At 32.3% G+C, this 20,959-nt stretch overlaps 1 protein-coding gene across 1 annotated transcript in view; it reads left to right on the forward strand.

Moving 5' to 3' along the window:
* Csmd3 (CUB and Sushi multiple domains 3) overlaps positions 1–20,959 on the forward strand; it is a 1,190,022-nt gene that overhangs the window by 1,056,241 nt on the left and 112,822 nt on the right. The window contains 3 exon segments of the mRNA XM_047516388.1: positions 1,280–1,404; positions 7,941–8,037; positions 10,203–10,307. Of these exon segments, the coding sequence (XP_047372344.1) occupies positions 1,280–1,404; positions 7,941–8,037; positions 10,203–10,307 (327 nt within the window).

A 20,959-nucleotide genomic window follows, 5' to 3' on the forward strand; every position in this document is an offset into this window, starting at 1 on the left:
AATGAAAAGAAAAAAAAAAATAGAAAGAAGAGAGAAAAACCCAACTAAAGAATAAAAGTAGCCTATTGTGGTGGTGCATACCTGTAATCCCAGTGTCTCAGTAGGCTGAGGCAGGAGATCCCAAGCCAGCCTCAGCAGTTTAGTGAGGCCCTAAGCAATTTAGTGAGCCCTTGACTCAAAATAAAAATAAAAAATAAAAAAGGGGGACTGGGAATGTAGCTCAGTGGTTAAGTGCCCCTGATTTCAATCCCCAGTACCACTCCCAAAGAATAAAATTAAAATATAATAAAAGTAAGAAAAGTAATGAGATATAAAAAGAAATCGTAATAAAATAATCAACAAAGAAACAAAAAACAGGTAAAAAATTTCTCTTAGCTAAAGTGCTGTAAACACTTTTTTGGTGTGTGGAGTGGGAGGTGTGATTTTCTAAGATTGGAATCTGCCAGGTGTGTGGGGGTGGGGGGTGAGGGCTGTGCATTGTAGCTGCTTTTCTTTGTAATTCTTCTTTGGTCTTACCAGCGGAGTCAGGTAGAAAGCAAACTGTACCTCACCTTTCTTGCTGAACAACTTATGGGAATGTTGACCATGCCAAGGCTTTTAGGCAGTGCACACAGGATTTTGACATGTAGCCTAGCCATGTCAGATCCTCAGAATGCCCCTGGAGTTGTCTATATTCTGCCTTCCTGAAGATGAGGACATTTAATCTCTTAATGACTATTTTTTTTCCTGTTTTAGAATGAAATCTTCTTCAAATCTCATTGGATATTAGGTTAAATGAATAAAGTGTTTAGAAGAATGCCTAGCATATAATAGGCTTTATATAAATACTATGATCAGAACATAATTATTGCCATCATCATCATTACTCTTCAGGGGATACTGTTACTCCTGAAAGAATGCATGGAAGAGCATGTGCCAAAAAACTTCAAATAAAACTGCAAAAAATCCTACTTTTGTAGATAAGATATTTTGTGACAAATGTAGCCAATGAAATTGTTAGTAAATATAATAATATGGTATGATATTTTAATTGTAACATAAATTTCAGATATGCCATTGTAAGGTCATCCATTAATCCTAGGTTTTTTTTTTTTCTTTTTTGTAGCACAGAAAGGCTTAATTTTCACTGTTCTTATGAGTTTTTAAAAAAAAATATATATACAACTTGATTTTTGCTTATATGTCTTTTATCTATTTGAGATATTATCTATGACCTTTTCTCTCATTTTAGTTCTTTGCATTAGCATTAACTCCCTGTCTTACACTGCTTTACTTTTAGTGCCCTGTGGGGGAATTTTAACTAAGCGCAAAGGGACTATTTTGTCTCCTGGATATCCTGAGCCTTATGACAACAATCTAAATTGTGTATGGAAGATCACAGTACCAGAGGGAGCTGGCATTCAAGTAAGGATATTTAAATATTTTTTCCCTTTCATTGTATATTGCAATTCATATATTCAGAGATGATAGAAAGATATTATTCTAAAGTTTAGCAAGTGGTTTTGACTGACATGACTGAATTTAACAAGATATTTATCATTAATATGTTTCATCTGTAAAAAACAGAAGGCCAATTCAAAGTGGAACAGTAATAAATAATATTGCCACACATGATGTGATATCTTGAGTAAGATGATTGAAGGGTTGTTCTTTCAAAGCTGTGCCATTCCTGACCCAGTCATTTCCCTCTCTCTGTCCCTAGCATGCTGACTTCTGTGTTTGATTCTTTCTTTCATGTGATCTTGAGAAGACTTCAAAAACTCTAGGCATAACAGACTTATATAGAAAATGCCAATAGCCATAAAGGAATCTCCCTTATGTATCTTTTCAGGGGTTGGGAAAATAGTTTAAGAGACCTACCAGCAGACTTTCTTTGCCACTGCTGAGCAAAATTGCAATCATACTCCTAAGCAGCTGGGCAGTAATCAAAGATTTACTATGATTTGGCTTGACAATAAATATTAAGTACCTGAAGTAGGCAAGGATATCAGCCTCCTCTGGTGTACACATCTCTCAATTAATTGAACTCCTCTAGGTCTCTGTGTCCGATGAAGAGGGATGTTCTTCTATAAACAAGTCACAGTGGCTACCATGTGATTTAATTATTGATCATTTTTGGAGGCAATTTACCAGTTATTGTGTTTTATGAAGATACTTTTTCTGGATGAATTGATGGCATTTTACTACTGAGTTAGTATATACCCTATGGCAGGTAATTATGCTTGATAAAATATGACATTGTCCAGGTTTCATAAAAGTAACTTGATTACTTCTGCAATTGAGACATAAGGTTTTCTTGTGAAACACAGACAGATAATAGGGAAAAAGTAGCAGAGACACTATGCATTCATGTGGAAATTAGGGCTGGGGTGTGGGATCAGTGGTTCAGTTTGTGCTCAGTATATTGGAAACCCTGGGTTCAATCCCTAGCACTAAAAAAAAAATAAAACAGAACGCCTTAGTTAGAAGTATGATTTTTAGTTAGAAATAAATGACTTGAATTTATCTTTATAATTATTCAGAACATTATAAAATTATTTGTTAGATGTCAGTAGTAAAACAGGTCAATAAATCATTCAGAAAATGGGAAATATTACATTTTCGTATTTTCATAGTTTTAAGGACATCAAAAAGATATATGCTTACATTCTGGCTAGCTGTAATTTTTTGTTCATTTTGTAAAATTTGGAGATAACTAGGTAATCCTATCTTATTATAGTGAGCTAACAAGAATTTTTAATATTATATATGTTCCAGGTTGTGGAAAGGGTCTGAAATGAGATAGTATCTTTAGAACTTCATAGAACTTTTGCCTCCTCATTTGGTTGTAAGCTTATGAGAGATATTCTAGAGCATTTATATATTGATATTGATACCAACATCTTTATTTCTATCTTATTTTAAAACAGCAAAAATTCTGGCATTTTGTCCTCTCTCATGCTCTATTTTTGGCACAGTGTAATGTGGCTCCAGCACCCAGTGCTCTTATGGTGCCATTCTCAGAGTGAACACCTGTACGTGACTAAATCCATTGCATTGCTCATCTTGATTGCTCTGTCAGCAGCACACTATCCTGCTGATTCTCTCCTCACGCCTACAATGCTTTTTCCTCCTTAACTCCTATGATACCAATATTTTCTTGACTTTTGTTGGATTCTTTTTTTTCTGTATCTGAAACACTTGTTTCTATATCTCTTACATGATCTTCTTTTCCAATTGAACCCAAAATTCAAATATTAGTGTTTATAAAATTTTGTGGTTTTTATTCATCTCGGCTTATATGATGTTAGTAGCTGTTTTCTGTAATTCCATGGTTTCAGCTACTGTTATTACATGCTAATGAGGCCCAGAACCTGAATCACAATAGATTACCAGAAAACATTTTTTGAATGAAGGACTGAACAAATGATGGTTTTCAGACCAATATTTCTAACCTCTATGTCTCATCTAAGTTGCACAAAATAAATCCAACTCCCTACTGGATATTTTAAGCTAAAGTTATAGCTGGCATCTCAAATTCAACCTATCCACAAATGATGTCATGACTTTTTCTCAAATTGTAGATTTTCTAAATTGTTCTCTGTCTCAGAATGACCCCCTCAACCATGTAGTTCTACAAACCAGAAATCTTGATATGTGTGCCTATCTTCTACACTGCATAAAAAAACATGTCAGGTCTATCTTACAAGTCTATTTCTCTCCAACCATAATTTTACTTCCTAAGTTTACATGACTATCGTCTCTGTCCCTGGTACCTATTCTCCCCTAGTCTATTCCTTAAGGAGCAAACAAGCAGACTTCTGAAAATTAAAATCTAATTCTATAACTTTCCTCAATGGTCCAACATGTTCTTAAATCTTAGACATAGTGCTTTCACCTTTGTGCTCTGTTCTCACTCTTGTTTATTCTATTTACACTCTCTCAGTTCTTTATGAAAGCTTGGCTTTCTGTTGCTTGTGGATCCTGGGCATATTGCTTCTTTGCCTGTAGCATTTTCCAATATCTCACTCTCTTTTACTTAATCTTACTCATTATTTCTGTCTCGACTTAAATATATTTCCTGTGATAGACCTTCTGTGAACTTAACAAAAGGTGATGTTCCCTTTATGTTCTCATAGCTCCTTCTAATTCCTTTATCATAACACCTATTACATTTGAATGTAGTTAACTGATTATCTATAAACTCATGACGGTAGTAATCAAGTCTGCTTTGTTAGCTAGCACAGGCCTGGCAGTATAATTTAAATAAATATTTTTAGAATAATCTATGAATTCATCTATGAATGATGTAGTTTTGACTAATTTATAGAGTTAGCATGGCATAATGAATGCCTGCAGAAGATCTGTTGTACTTTGCTTTCTGTATGCAAACACTATTCAAAACTGGACACATATTAATGACACTATAATATCTTTCACCCAGGAAGTATTTTGCTTAATGATTGTATTTCAGAAAATAAAATTTGAGTTTAGCCCTGCATTTAGCAATCTTATAGCATGTGAAGTATATTTTAAACACTCACACATACATGTACTATATGGCTTATATTTGAAATTTCACTAACTTCACATAAAAGTTATCTGGGTAATATATAAGGTTTAAAGCAATATTCAACTTTTTGCAGGGAGAGACTAAATATGTGTATGAACAAAGAACTACATGAACATTCAGTATCCTATATGAGATGAAATAAGATAGTCATGGTAGAAAAATTAAGAAATACTTGAAATGTTGACAAAATTATAATAATTCAGAATGATTGTGCATTCTTTGGAAATAACCTTAGCAGATAGACTAATTTGTTAGATTACCATTACATGAGATGTTTTGGGGAGGCAACATATTCATTTGTTTGCCTGTTCAATTTGTCAGAGTATATTAGAAAAAAAGATTTATGAGAATATACAGTATTAGTTATCAAGAAAATAGCGATCTTTATGTGATGATCCATGGGGAAAATGTTGGTTGAATATTGCATGTATTCATAACATAACCATCATAAGTTCATATAATTTTCTTAACAAAGTCAAAGGGCCTGGGTTTAATGACTGGATATTTATTACCTCATAAAATTATCCTATTACCTTGATGTATAATTTGATCTAATGCAACATTTTTCTGAATGCTGAGTCAGTGTCTAACTCCTTTTAATTCTTTGATGACTATTACAGACTTTCTATCACAAAAGGTTTTAAATCATATACTTGAGTCTCCTAAGAGATTTCATAGCAACACGGGCTAGTTCTTCTGGCTATTTCATGATTCTTACACCCTCCCTGATTTCATTATACCAAACTACATTCAAAATTTGCCCAGAATCCTAGAGGAAAATTATATTAAATTCCTGTGGCTGTGTAACAAATTACCATGAACGTGACAGCTACAACAACAGAAAATTATTTTCTCATAGTACTGGAAGCCAGAAGTCCAAAGCCAGCTGTAGTGTGTTGACATCAAGATGCTATCAGATCCTCTCCTGCTCTAGACTCTGGAAAATCCCTTCCTCTCCTTTTCCAGCTTCTAGTGGTTGCCTGCATTCCTTTACTTTTGGCTAAATTTCTTCAACTTCTACTGCTTTGGTGACACTCCATTCTCCTATTCTGTCTTTTGTGAATTTCCCACTACATCTTTCTATCTCAAGATCTTTAAATTAATCACATCTGAAACATCATTTTTCCATATAAGACAATATTTATAGGCTCTAGGAATTAGGATCTTATTTTTTGAGAGCTATTATTCAACCTTTACACACATGTATACAGAACTAAACAAATTTTCTTCCTACTATCCATGGAAAAGTGTTTCTTGGAGATGTCAATATTTTTGTTCTCATCACCCTTTGCTCTCAGTAACACAAGGGAAAAGATTTAGTTCTTATTACACATTACCTCTCGTTTACTTCTCTAGTCAATCACACAAAATCCAGTAACGTTCCCACTGCAACACAAGTGACTTCTGGGTCTTCCTTTTGACTACTTCTACTTCCAGTTTGTTTCTTTCTTTGTTTTCCACTGCAATAAACATTGAAGTATTACTGCAATAGAGATTGAAATTTTCTTTCCACATTTATTTTCTTCACCCAGTGTGCTGTGTAGTGCGGCACTTAAAGCATAAGTCTGATTATATTTCTCTTCCTACTTCTAAAACCTTTCATGGAATAGTGAAGGTATAATTGTACCTTCAAGTGCATAATTATTTTTCTGGTATTTAGTCTTTAATGAGTGTCTCTCAGTCTCTCTCATAGCTAAGAGTCACTGAATCCTTCATATACATTATGCATTATTCTAAACCCTTTTTACATATTAACTAATTTATTTTTACAATGAATCTATTAATTAGATACATTAAAATTACAATGATTTATGTAAATAATCTGAGTCACAGGGATTAACAGCTTTCCCAGGGTTTCATATGCTAGTAAATAGAAGAAGGCAGGTAGTTGCAAACCAGACATATTGACCCTGAAGTCTCTTGTATTTATCACTAAACTCCATTTTTTCTAATTTTTCTAAGCTTTTTCTAACTTTTCAAGCACATTTTCTCTTATGTAAATTGCCTCCACTGTGGCTAAATTGGATTACTGATGGTTCACTAAATCCAGTTCAAGATTTGCCTCATCTACATTTTTAAACATTCAATAATTTCCTTCAGTGGAAAACCTCTTATTACCTTAAACTCAGTCCAACTGTCAACTCCTGCACAAATCTTTACTTTTATTTTTTTAGCTCAATGCAATCTTTTCTTGAATTTAAGAAAAGAAAAATTCAGATATGAAGAGAGAATTGATTATTGCTTCCGGAAGTGGTGGTTATATTAACAATCATAGCTTGAATTCTCATGGTCTTCTTGTCCTGGAACACTGCCACTAGGTCTGTTGCCAACCACACAGGCAGGATAGCTATTGCCATGTGGCATTCACCCCTGGAAAAGAAGTACACCATTCATTTGAATGGAAGAATGATGATGGACTGTTTTGCAGATAAGAAATATTTAATGAATAAAATTGTTATAAGTATTTAATGAACAAGATATTGCCTAAATCTGTAACAGCCTTTAGCTAAACAAATATATTTATGTTAATAAAATTATTCCTTTTCCTCCTTTAACACTTCAAAAATAATAAACAAAGAACAAAGTAGTCTCCACAATTATGAGGGTCCTGTGGGTTCTTGCAAAGGTTCAAGCTGGGCCAAGTGATGTGCAACAAAGTAACACATGTCTCTTTCTTTAAATAAAAGTTAATAGACATGAATTCCAGCATTTTCCTTTTCAATTTAGGGACCTTCATGGTGATTTAGTTATTATGACTCCATTCATAAAAAAAAAATCTTATTTAAAATTACATTTAAATATGTTACCAAGTATTTTTTTAGGTCAACCTTAAGGAAACCTATTAAAATTTGCATGGGTGATGATGTTAAAAATTAAATGATATGAAGAAGAGACAGTGAACTAAGTTTACACAAGGAAAGGAATACAGGAATTAACCTAGTATGTTATAAAGTTCTTTGTGTTTGTGGACCACAAATCTGGTTATTTTCTAATAGTTAAATAAATGAGAAAACTTGATTATGGACAAGAATCTAACACTTCAAGATATAAGTGTTAATCAGTTGTTCAGAACATGCATGGGAATTCTGAGTCATTAGATTAACCCCAAGCTTTTAATAAAGAGAATACTGTGAGACAGTGATGGATATTCTCAGTGTTATACCCATAATAAACACTTCTGGGTGCTCAATAAGGTTTTTCTTATAAAAATCAGTTCATGTAGGCCAGTGTCATGATGAAAAAGATCAGTTTTGTTAAAACCCTTCTATGAGGGGCCACAGTGATGTGGTCCAGGATTTGAGATCTCTGTTTCAGGTAGAACTGGTAGACCATAGTGTATATATATGGTTAGATATTTATATTCTAATCAGTAATTATTACTTCACAGGTGCAAGTTATTAGCTTTGCCACAGAACATAACTGGGATTCTCTGGACTTCTATGATGGTGGAGACAATAATGCTCCAAGACTTGGAAGTTATTCAGGTAAAGATGATATTTGACCTTAATCACAATACAGATAACACTGAGAATATTAAAATATTTATTTAAAAATCTCCCTAAAACTCTGTCTTGATTTTAATCTAATTTTTATCAATTATACCCAGTGAACTAAATTATGTTTAGAAATTTCAAAGTCTTAAAGTTTAAAAGTGTCAAAATTGCCATTTAAAACCTTATAGTATTCTTACAATATATGTTTGTGTAATTTTTTATTGATGCTTTTATTCTATTGGTAATATTTTCACTGGGTTGACATTCAGGAAATAGTATATGTGAACTTCTTAAAAAAGTAGGATGAGCAATAATAGATAAAATTCTGTCTTGATAGTTATAATATATTTACTCAATAGCATGCTATGCAGTCATTAAAATAATTAGAGATAAAGTAGTGTGATAAATGCTATAAGTTACTTACATGAGAATAAAGAAAGTACAAAATTATTTGTATGCGATGAGTAAAATGATGTAAAATTTATCTACTCATGTAACTATATCAGAAGGAAATTATTGTGTACAATGTTATCTAACTTTTTAAATGTTCTTTTGGATTCATTAAAGTTTAAAGGAAATTCATGCAATGATTTGAAAGTTTATTTCACCCTATAGAAGCAGAAATTAATTTACTGTTACATTTTTACAATTACACTTTTCAACTTTAGTAATGCAAATACAAACTTTAGTAATACAAATACGAACTTCAGTTATATATTTCAGATAGTATACCAAAATAAGTTTGAATGAGTTCAAGCTTTAAGAGAGTTTTAAATGGAGTATAATGAGTTATTCAGCATCACCAATGAGTAAGGGGAAAAACAAATATCTAGAGCAAGCATAGTCATAAAAAGTATTTGTTTGGCATAGTCATAAACAGTATTTAGATATAGATCCAGATAGAAAAATATCTAATTAATATTGCAGTACACTTTTATCATAATAGGTTAAGTGCAATACTTCCTTAATAATAAATATAAGGGTGAAAAAAGTGATAAAGAAAAAAACTGTTGTTACCAAGTTTTAGTTCTGTGTGAGGCTTGTCACACATTTCCTCACTGGATCTTTCTAACAGTCCTTGTAGTGATTGAAGTCAACTAGATTAGGTTGCCTCAGGTTACACAGTCAATGTTAGAATGAGATTTGGACCCAGATGCTGTGACTCTAGGTCCAGCGACCTTTTGAGTATTTACCCTTGTCTTCAGTGATTTACTCAGGACACTAAGGAACATGAAAGGTCAGAAAAAACAAAAACAAAAACAGTTGTGTGTGGTATAAAGAATTCTTCCTGTTCTCTCCTAAAAGTTATCAGAGTTGAGGACCACGAAGCTGAACAAAGGGAGTATAAAGTAACCATTTACTTTTAAGGAAATGTTCATAACAATATTAATTCATATGTTTGTTGCACTTTATCTTGAAACAGAATCAGAATTGACAATTATTTTCACTTGAAATTGCTTGTCATTAGAAACTGTGACTGTTGTAGTCTTTAAGTTTTATATCAAATGGTAAAGAAATAATTCATTTGGGTAAATATTTTATATTTTCAAACTTAATAATTGGATGAAATGAAGTTGATTTTTTTCAGAAGTTCACAAGACCCCATTATAATGCATTGCTTGAGAGACAAGTTTAACAGTTCAAAATTGGTATTTTTTTTTGAAAACTAATTGCCAGCTTTGTTATTAGGATATAAGAAACACCAAGGTATTTGACATTATGAAGAATTATATATATTTCATTAATAAAGGGAAATAAATTACTACATGCTCTGAAGTCATACAAAGTTCTTAGTTTTGCCTTAAAAATCACATGCAAATTTTAAAATAAAGTTTATTATTACTCATGCGTGGAATGCTAAAATCTAAATGAAATTAAAAACATTACTTTTAGGTGACCTATAAAATTTACTGCTTTGATTTTCACCAGATCATTTACTTTTATCTATTTGTGGTAAACTATCTAAAGTTATATCAAAGGCACCAGTAAAATGTAAGAAGATTATGGGAGAAATACTTTTGTTACAATATTATCTGAAAACATTTCAACTAATACATAATTTTAGTGGTAATATATTGGCTAATTAATAGTTGACTGAGTTTTACTCTAGCATTTCTTATGTGACCATTGATATGCTTTTTCAATTATCATTTCAGGAACAACAATACCCCATCTTTTGAATAGTACATCTAATAATTTATATCTAAATTTTCAATCAGACATCAGTGTGTCTGCTGCAGGATTTCATCTTGAATACACAGGTAAAAATGAAATTGTGCTATTCAGGAAAGTTAAGGGCATGTTTGTATTAATTAAAAATAACTTTGTGAATATAGAAACTTCAGCAGCATTGTCAAAAGGAAATATTCACTCTTAAGACTATTTTTGAAGTATACCTTTAGTTAGATTGTAAAATTATATGGATACACTTCACTAGTGTTTTTTAATTGTGGTAAGAACAATTAATATGGTAATTACCCACTTAACAAAATTTTAAATGTGTCATGAGTATTAACTATAATCCCACAGATAGACAGCAGACCTCTCTAAAACTTACCTGGCATAACTGAAACCTTGTTGAACAGTGACTCCCATTTCTACCTTTCCCTACTTCCCATCTCCTCACAACAACAAATCTACTCTGTTTCTATGGAGTTGATGGTTTTGATATGTCACATAAGTGGAATCATGAAGTATGGTGTTAGATTCTCACTATCAGTATACGAAGATTATCTAGTTTCACCACATCCCACAAATTTCATGGTTTTGATTTACATTTCTATGATGATTGGTGATATTGGTATTTTTCATATATTCATCAGCAATTTGTCAGTTTTCTTTGGAGAAATATATGTATTTGAGTCCTTTTTCTATTTTCCATCAGATGATTTGTTTTCTTGCTGAGTTGTTTATGTTCCTTATTTAACTCGTTTATTGAACCTTTTCAGATAGATATTGGTTATATTTTCTCCAATTTTACAGGCTGTCTTTTCATTCTTGATTATTTTATTATATGTGAAGATTTTTTAAATTTTTTTTTGTTTCATGTAGTTCCACTTGTCTATTTTTGTTTTTGTTGACTGTGCTGTTGGTGATATCCAAGAAATCATTGCCAAGATGAGCTTCATTAATCTTTTTTCCTGTGTCTTCTAGGAGTTTTACAGTTCAAGGTGTTATATTTAAGCCATTAATCTATTTTGAATTGATTTTTAAGTATATTATATCTAGGGTCCAATTTTATTCTTTCAAATGTGGATTTACAGTTTTTCAACAATATATTGTGTTTTCTTGGGACCCTTGTCAAAAATGAGTTGATTATACATGTGTGGATTTATTTCTGGGCTTTTTTATTTTGTTCCTTTGGTCTGTGTTTGTTTTTAAAAATTTACATAAAAATGTCAGTGGCATTTTGATAGAGATTGATTGTGCTGAATCTGAAGATTGCATCATATAGTATGGACATTTCAACAATACTGTCTTCCAGTTCATGGACATGAATCTCCTTTAAATTTTTTTGTGTCTTGTTTAATTTCTTTTGTCAGTTTTTGATGCTTTAGCATATTAGTCTTTCAACTCCTTGGTGATGTTTGTTTTGAAGTAATTCTATTTTATGCTACTGTAAATGGGATTATTTCCTTAACTTCCATTTTGGATTATTCATTTTTAATCTGCAAAACACATTTGATTTTGGTATGTTAATTTCATGTCTTGCAACTTCAGTTATTAATTTTTTAGTTTTAACAGGTTTCTGTGGAGTTCTTATGGTTTTCTCTATATAGTATCATATAATCTGAAAAAAGGATAATTTTACTTCTTGCTGTTCAATTTGAATGTCTTTTACTTCTTTCTCTGGCCTAATCACTCTGGTCAGATCTCAGAACAATGTTTAGTAGAAGTGACTGGAGTAGATATCCTTGTCATCTTCCTGATTATAGAAAAAGTTTTCAGTTTTTCACCATTGAGTATGATGTTAGCTGTAGATGTTTCACATATAGCCTTTATTATATTGAGATAAATTTCTCCTTTATCTACTTTGCTGGATTTTTAATCATAAAAATGTATTCAGTTTTATCAAATATTATTTATCAAATATTATTATTTGCATCCGTTTATTCTTTACTCTGTTAATTTGGTATATCACATTTATTGATTTGTATATTTTTAACCATTATTGAATCCCTCTGATAAATCTACTTGGTCATGGGATGTGATGCTTTTAATATGCTGTAAGACTCAGTTTGCAAGCATTTTGGGGGAACTTTTTGCATTCGTGTTTAGCAGGGGTATTTGCCTATAGTTTTCTTGTCTTGTGCTTTTCTAGTTTGGCATTAGGCTAAGACTGACTTCAATAAATGAATTTGGAAGTGCTTCCTCCTCTGTAATTTTTTGGAAGAGTTTGAACATTGGCACAAATATTTTAGATGTTTTATGGAATTCACCTGTGAAGCTCTAGACTTTGTTGGGAGGCACTCAATTATGGCTTTCATTTCCTTACCAGTTCTTGTTCTGTTAGGGTTTTCTATTTTCAATTCAGTCTTGGTAAGTTTTATATTTTAGTAACTTGTCCATTTTACTCAGTAATCCAGTTTTTTGGTACATAATTTTTTACAGTAGCCTCTTATGGCTCTTCTTCATTTTTCCCTGTGGTATCAATTGCTATGTTTCCCTTTTCATTTTCAAATTATGAAAAAAGTAACAAGATTTTGTAGAAATTTGAAACTGGAATTAAGTTGGCTTTTCTTTTTGGCATAGAAATATATATTGATAGTTCAACTTCCTGAAAGGAGTTTAGACACAAAATGGCTTAGTTTCTGTAGTTAAATTCATTTTATGAGATATGTTGCTTCCTATGTACGCTTGTCCCAAGTATAAGTAGGAGATTATTTGGGTAATGTGTTTACTTGCTCTCTCCCTAGAACAGACATGAACTAAATAAAAAACTGCCAGTAGCCAGTTTTCTGTTATTATAATAAATACCTGAGATAATCTGCTTATAAACAGTAATGTTCATATTGGCTCACAGTTTTGAAAGTAAACCCATTATATTTAAGTTCTGATGAGGTGTCAGATAGGGTTGATAGGGAATGTGTGGTGAAACAAAACTGTTTACTTCATGACCAGGGAGCAAAGAAAGGAAAAGGAAGGGTCTGGACCTTATTATCTCTTTCAAGGTCAAAATATGTCTAAATTACTTTTCTGAATCAAACTAAAAAAATGTGAGAAAAAACTTATCATTGGTAATAAGTGAGCATGAAACAAATGATGCATCCAGATATTTTATGTGTAGTTGCTGTAAATAAGATTGCCAGTTCTTCTAGTTGTCTAGAGGTTATTCAAAGGGAACGGACTATGTTAGTTTTGAATTCACATTTGCTAATGACTTTTGCTGAATGTTCCCTTTTAATTGGAGCAAATTATTTATAAAAATTTTTTTTTGGATTAAAGTAAATATAAGTAAAATGACAGTGTTACAAAAAGCCTGTAAAGATAAAAATAAAGATAATTTTAACAAGTCATAACTTAACAAATTAAAATATTGTCCTATAGGCCATGACCTTTCTTTATGGACACATTAAATAAATGATTCAATAAATGGTATATTTATCACATTAAAATATTTCAGCTGCATGTGTTATTTTTATCAAAGTAAATGACTCTAAATCTCTAAATCGAAATTATAAATACAAAAATGAAAGGATGTAGAGAAATAGATGAGAAAAAGAAAGTTGTAGGTCATGGGGAAAAAAGGAGTCAAATAGAATAGAGGATTAATAAAAGAGAAAACAGAAGAGAAAATGGTACAATTACTTGGCAGTAGTGAAATCAGTGTCAGAGGATACCTAATATTCTTTTAAATTATTTAAAAGACTTGGGAATAGTTTTCATGTTCTCAAATCTATTTTATAATTAAAAAGTTCATTAACAACATTTTCAGAATATTGAATTCAAATGCAAAAGAAAGGTGGGAGACTGAATAAGAAGATTTGAGGACTAAACATGGCTTTATAGAATTACAATGACTGATAAATTCTACTCTGGTTTTTAAGGACAAACTTACAAAAGAAGCCATGACAGCATTTTTGGCTGCTTTATTAATAACAGATTGACTAGCAGTTAAAATGTGTTTGGTGGATCAAGTGCTGCATGGAGCAGCTGTGGTTTAGAGCAGTATCCAGCAGGGCAATCAGAAAAGCTGACTGCTCACTCAGTGCATACTCCAGAAATTCTGGAAAATTCAGTGCCCTCTACCAAAGCACAGTGGATTTTTTTTTTTTTTTTTTGCAAATAATTCATTTGAAGTTTTAAAAATGTCAACTTCCCTTCATGGCAATGCATCAATTTTGTGTTAATTCATGAATCCACAGATTTGTTGAAGTATGTTATGTTTCCTGGATGAAGAAATTTTAAAGAACTAAGTCATGTATTAAGGAATCTGGCTTGAGATGCAAAGTCTGTAAAAGAAAACGCTTTTTTAAACATACATAATTGACACATAATAATGGTACATATTTATGTGGTACAGTGTGATATTTCAACATGTGTATACAAACTAATCATCAGGTCAAAGGTAACTGGTATATCCATCACCTCAAACATCTATCATTTATTTTTGCTGGAAACATTCAAGTCTCTCTACTAACTATTTTGAAATATACAATTAAATGTTGTTTGTCATAGTTTCCCAACTAGAGGATGTTAGAAGTTATTTATCCTACTCAGCTGCACCTTGGAAGCCATTGACCATCCTTTCTCTACCCACCCCCAACTCTTCCCACACTCTGTTGATCACTATTTCACTCAGTACTTATGCATGATCAATTTTTTTTAGCTTCCATATGTTACCAAAATGACAACATTTGAATTTTTGTTCCATTGTGTATATATGCCACACTTTAATCTGACATCTCGGTTGACTGTATTTCTTGGCTACTGTGAGTAGTGTTTTACACTGATTTTCTTTTGTTCTGTTTTGAATGTGAGGTGTCACCCAAAAACTCATGTGTGAGACAATGAAAGAAAGTTTAAAGAAAAAATGATTGGGTTATGAGAGCTTTAATCCAATCAGTGGTAACTGATGGCCGGTAGGATGTGGTTAGGGAATTGGGTCACTGGGGACATTCCTTTGGGGTTTGTAGTTTGTATCTGGTGAGTGGAATTTCTCTCTCTCTGCTTCCTGATCATCATATGAGAGGCTTACCTCTGCCATACTCTTCCACCATGGTGTTCAGTCTCACCTCAAGCCCTGAGAAATGGAGCCAGGTGTTTATGAACTTAGTACTCTGAAACTGTGGGCCCTCAAATGAACTTTTTCTCCTCTAAAATTGTTCTTGTCAGGTTTTCTAGTCACAGCAGTGAAAAATCTGACTAAAACACCTTTCCTTTGGGTATATACCCAGAAGAAGAATGGCTGGATCATATGGTAGTTCTATTTCTAGTTTTTTAAGGAATGTCTATACAATTTTTCATAATGGCTGTGCTAAATTACATTTGTACTCAAGGACTATAAGAATTTTTAACAAATAACTAATTTTGGATACTTATATAAAGCAAAATGCTTGAACAATTGGGTACTGGGAAAAATAATGTGTGTGAGTGGTGTATGTTTTAGCTCTGCTAACTTCTTTCTATGGAAGAGATACATATTTCATTGCACAACTTTGGTATTTCATTTGTGACAGTCTCTTAGATGAAAGTTCTGCCCACAGGGTAACATAAGGGAGGAATCATAATGGGGAAATAAGAATCTCATAATCACACTATGAATACCAGCAACAGATGCAGAAGACTTCAGGGTTTCCTATAAAAAAAATAGACTTACTCTATTCCTAAAGGAGTATTTTAAATAGTAAAGGTTTCAGGAAACATGGCAGGTGTTTTTCCATCTTGGGAAATAGAATTTTGGCTGAGATTCTTCCCAGCAAGTATTTTATTTATCTGATTTTCCTTCTTACTGGTATAGTTTTAAGGAAAAACAAAACAAAAAACTAGATTGTATGATGGCACAGTTGCTAGGCAGACAAACCCTGTTGTTTTATTTACTTACAAGGCAAATGTTGGCAAATAAGCCAGCTTTTATCTTTGAAGTGGTATTTTCCTCTTGAAATGATATTTTAACTTTTAAAATTTTTTTTAGATTCTATTATTATATTTATTTTTATTTAATTATTTATTTATTTATCTTTAATTTTTACAGACTGCGTTTTGATTCATTACACAAACAGGGTACAACTTTTTGTTTCTATGGTTGTGCATGATTTAGATTCATACTATTCTTGTAATCATACATGTACGTAGGGTAATGATGTCTGTTTCATTCCAACACGTTTCATATCCCTGCCCCCTCCTTCCTTTCACTTCCCTCTATGTAATCTAAAGTTTCTCCATTCTTCTTGTAGTACAATATACACAATGGAATATTTAACTTTGAAGTGTCTCTCCCTTATTATCATTTATGTCAGCAAAACTTCATGTTCCTTTTGCTCAACATATCTTCTCCATGCCTTGAAGATCTTGTTAATATTTCTTGATATGTGATTATTTCATATCATTTTCTTCCTATTGTTCGCTAAATAAAAGCAGTGTTCTTTAGCTTACTATACCAACAAAAAATTCCTATGCAATTTTCTCACAAGTGTTTTATAATATCCTTTCATTTAAATGAAGCAGTTACTTGTTTTTTAGAGCTGGCCTTCTTTTTGCCTCATCATTCTTATTCTTCCTTTTGCTAGCTGCAAGACTCTTAAATCTTATATCCTACCCCTGAATCTTAACCTGACTGAGCCAGTCAGCCCAGCCCAGAATTTTTTTCTTCTTTTTATGAATTCTGAATTCACCTTTTTCAGTGACTGTATACTTGTTCATTCAACAGACTATGAACACTTGTGGATTAGTCATTCATTGTTTACATTAGCAAACAGAAGAGACAAAGTACTCTTGTCCCTATGGATCTTACAGTCTATCAGATGAACATGTGTAAATATAAATTTTTGTAGAATGTATAATAAAACAATCTGTGTAATATTTCAAAAAGTATTGTGTCATAGAAAGAGCATAGATGGACAGTCAAAAGATCAGGAATGCTACAACTAAAAACAGATCTGTTTTGCTCAGAGTAGATCCTATAGAGAAGGTGATATTTGAGCAAAAAATGGAAGTTGATGCAGGAATAAGACTTGCTGATAAGTGAAGAGAATGTGTAAGGGAAGTCAGAGCAAATACTGTAAAACATACATGTGAAGCACAAGGATGCAAAGGTAGTAGCCAGTGAGGTAAGAGATGGAAGGATAAGTGGGGGTCTTGTGGACCATCATTAAAGGATTTTGATTTTGCTCCAATTGAAATAGGGAATCAATTAGGAAGAGTTCAGCCAAGTGATGACATGATCTGATTTACAAGGTACTGTCATGTTTTCCGATTATGAATGCTTAGGTAATGATTTTAATTAGCACCCTTAAATTATCTCTCTTAATGAATATTAATCTACTTGCAGGCTGTGTTTTGAACATCATTTATTTCCAATAGGGAACAATACAATGTGTTACTATTTCTACATACATCCTCAAAGAATATTTGTTGAAAAATTGAAAAACTAAAAAAACAAAAAAAATAAGGCTATGTTCTTCTAAAGGAGTTTATCACTTTGCATAGTTGTGGACTGCGTCTTGGTTCTTAACACCCAGTACCAAAACATCTGACTGTCAGAAATCTAGTTGTACCACTGGTGGTATGTCATCCACAAAATAGAGAAAAACATAGCTAGAAAAAGGAAGAAGGAAGTAGAGCATGTCTACAAGAGAGAATTCTAGTAGAATCTTCTGTTAATTGTCTTTTGAGGATGAAACATTGAACTTAGGAAATTTATTTTTTTTTCATATGAAGAAAGTTTTTAAAAAACTTTTTTTTTTAAGAACTCAAGTAAATCTATCTAAATGCTTACACTTTTAAAGAAAGATTTATATACAGCTGAATCAAATGCTTTCATATTTATTTTCCTTTAAAACAATTGAAACAAGGATAACTATTTTACTAATATGATAAGTATAAATTTCAGGGGCTCATGTTGGCTTGCCTGTTTACGATGTCTTTTAACGTGTGATGCTTCCACATTTCAAGCTTTCATTTGTATCAGAACATTATCAAATGTATTTGAATCACTGCTTAGGTTCCTCAATACTGGCAAAAAGTACCTCCATTATCATTATTATAATCATCATTATGAGGATTACATCACCATCATACCATCACCATTTTCTTATCAAAAAATTAAAATTTTTAAGTACTCTGTATGTGTCAAGCACAGTGTCAAATGCAATCTTAGACATATTTTATTTCATTTTTCCCTGTAATAATGAGTCAAATATTATTTTTAACACTCTTTTCCAGATAGTAAAACTTAAATTTAGACACAGAAACGGATATTTTCAAAGTTAGTAAGTGTAAAAGTGTATTTCAGATTATTTTATTCCAGAGCAAGTGGTTCAAATCAGCATATTGTAGCTCTCCTTTCAGCTTTCTTCCATAATTTTCTATCTTCATTGTGTTAATTTTTCATTGCTGTGACCAAAATACCTGACAAGAAGAAATTAAAGAAGAAAATTTATTTGGGGCTAATAATTTCAAAGATTCAGTTCATGCTTGACTGACTCTACTAATCTGGGCCCAAAGTGAGGCAGAACATTGTGGTAGAGGAGTGCTTCTCTGTTCATGGCAACCAGGAAGCAGAGAGAGAAAGAGAGTGAAAGGAGTCACAGGGAAAATGAGTCCTTCCAGGGTCATGTCTCTGGTGACCCACCTCCTCTTACTGGATCCAGCCCGCCTAGAGTTTAAGCTAGGATGGACTGACTACATTACAACCCTCATAATCAAATCATTTCACCTCTGAATATTTTTGCATTAACAAGAGCTTTGGGAGGAAACCTCATATCCAAACCATAAGATCCATGTTGCTTCCCAAATATAAGAACAACCCATTTGTTTACTCATAAAATATCTGTTGAACACGTACTTAATACAAGGTCCATAGTTGCAGAATGGTGTAAGTATTGTTAATATGTTCGTGAAAGTGACTTTTCCTAGATAGTTGTATATTGTAATCATTTTAAAATCTTAGAGCAACTACAGATAATAAGATCTCATACCAGAATATGAAGTCAGTTTTCTGGGATTCGACCAAGTACTTGTGTTTTCACCAAGCTTTAAAGTTACTTCCCAGTTATGAAATTATAAGGATATCCTGTATAATTTAGGTGATGCACAAGAAGATGACTATCATACCTGTAGGGATTCCTAGCACTGGAGTTAGGGAAGACTTCACTGAATGACTGATAACATCTTTCTGGCAGATGAGAATTAAATGATAGATATGAATAGAGCTTTTCATTTGAATGGACCTTCTGGAATGTAAATAAGAAATTGATATAGGAGCATTTATTCTGGAATCAGATTCAGGTTTTTGTCTTGCCACTGCCACGTGACTGTCAAAAATCCCAGAGGTGTCCTAAAAACTTACTGTCCTCATCATAAAATGGCATTCTAATGTGAAAGATTATTTTAGAATTAAATGAGATTACCCATGTAAGTGTTTATTGCAGTCAGGTGTGTAGTAAACCCTCAATAAATGACCCTTGTTACTTAAAAGAACCTATAGAGTTGTACTAGTCCACTATATTTTAAGTGATGAAAAATTAGTTTAAGGATACGGCATATATTTCCTCTTCTAGAAAGAATAGACCCACTGAAGGGTTTTGGTGTGGAGACCAACATAAGTTTTGAATTTTTAAAAGGCTCTTTTATTTTGTAAAGGGGAGAATATATTTTTTAATTCTTAAGTATTGATTTAAACGAATCAAGACCAACATAAGTACTTAATTATTTAATTGTAATAATTGAATCTCATACCTTGTAGTGGAATCTAGAAAGTAAAACCATTTCTTAATTTAACTAATGTTAATACCGGTATAGATGTAGTCTATAAAGATGGATATGTGTGTGGAAGGTGAATATGGTGCTAACTGCAAAGTGAAAATAAATGGCAAGTAACATATTATGTACATGTGTATTTTTTAACTTTATAGTCAGTCTATTTAAACTATGTTCTTTTAGAGCTTATACCTCTTCCACAAATAAACTGAATCAGAAAATATTTCTACCTTACAGATTCTAAAACGAGACAGTAGACACACATTTCTCAATCTGTAACTTTATTGCAATTACTGTCTTCTGAAACCTTGATGTTTTTTGCAGATTTATTCTACAAATTCAGGTAGTTAACAAACAGATAGATAATATTAGTGGAAAGATTGCAAAGAGCCAGTTTTGCTTTTTGTAAGCAACAAAGGGGATATTGAAGAGAAAGAAGGAGTGTAGGATGTGAAATCCTACTGGCCTGATAACCTTGGAAGAAATAAGGAAACTGAAGCACATAAACCAGAGTTTGGGGATACATTTCTCTCTGTTCAACAGAGATAAGCCTGAAATGTTAGGAGGACTTGATTAGTATTTGTTTTTTTCTGACATGGGTTATCCTGAGTTGACATAAAGCTACATTTTTTTTTGTACTGGAAATGTGTGATGGTTATACATTCCTATGAACAGATGTAGCTGGACAGAGTTAATAAATTTATCCAAGATTTATCTTGTGTAAAGTATTGAATTTTTCTGTTTCCTGATCCATAATAACACTGGCAGATGGGAATCAATTGTTGGAATGACAATCTGTGTTTTCTGTTTTTGTTACTTTTTTTTTCTTTTAGCAAATGTGCTTCTGGTTGTAATGTTATATCTTAAATAATCATAATTTATTTCAAAGAACAATATTCTTAGTTCATGGGTTGCCATTAAATATATCAATTGTTAAGAGGCTTCCACACTCAGATTTGGTAGAGCCTCAGCTTCAATAGTCTGAATCTGGACT

Source organism: Sciurus carolinensis, chromosome 1 (genome assembly GCF_902686445.1).
Source record: "Sciurus carolinensis chromosome 1, mSciCar1.2, whole genome shotgun sequence".
Taxonomy (NCBI): Eukaryota; Metazoa; Chordata; class Mammalia; order Rodentia; family Sciuridae; genus Sciurus; species Sciurus carolinensis.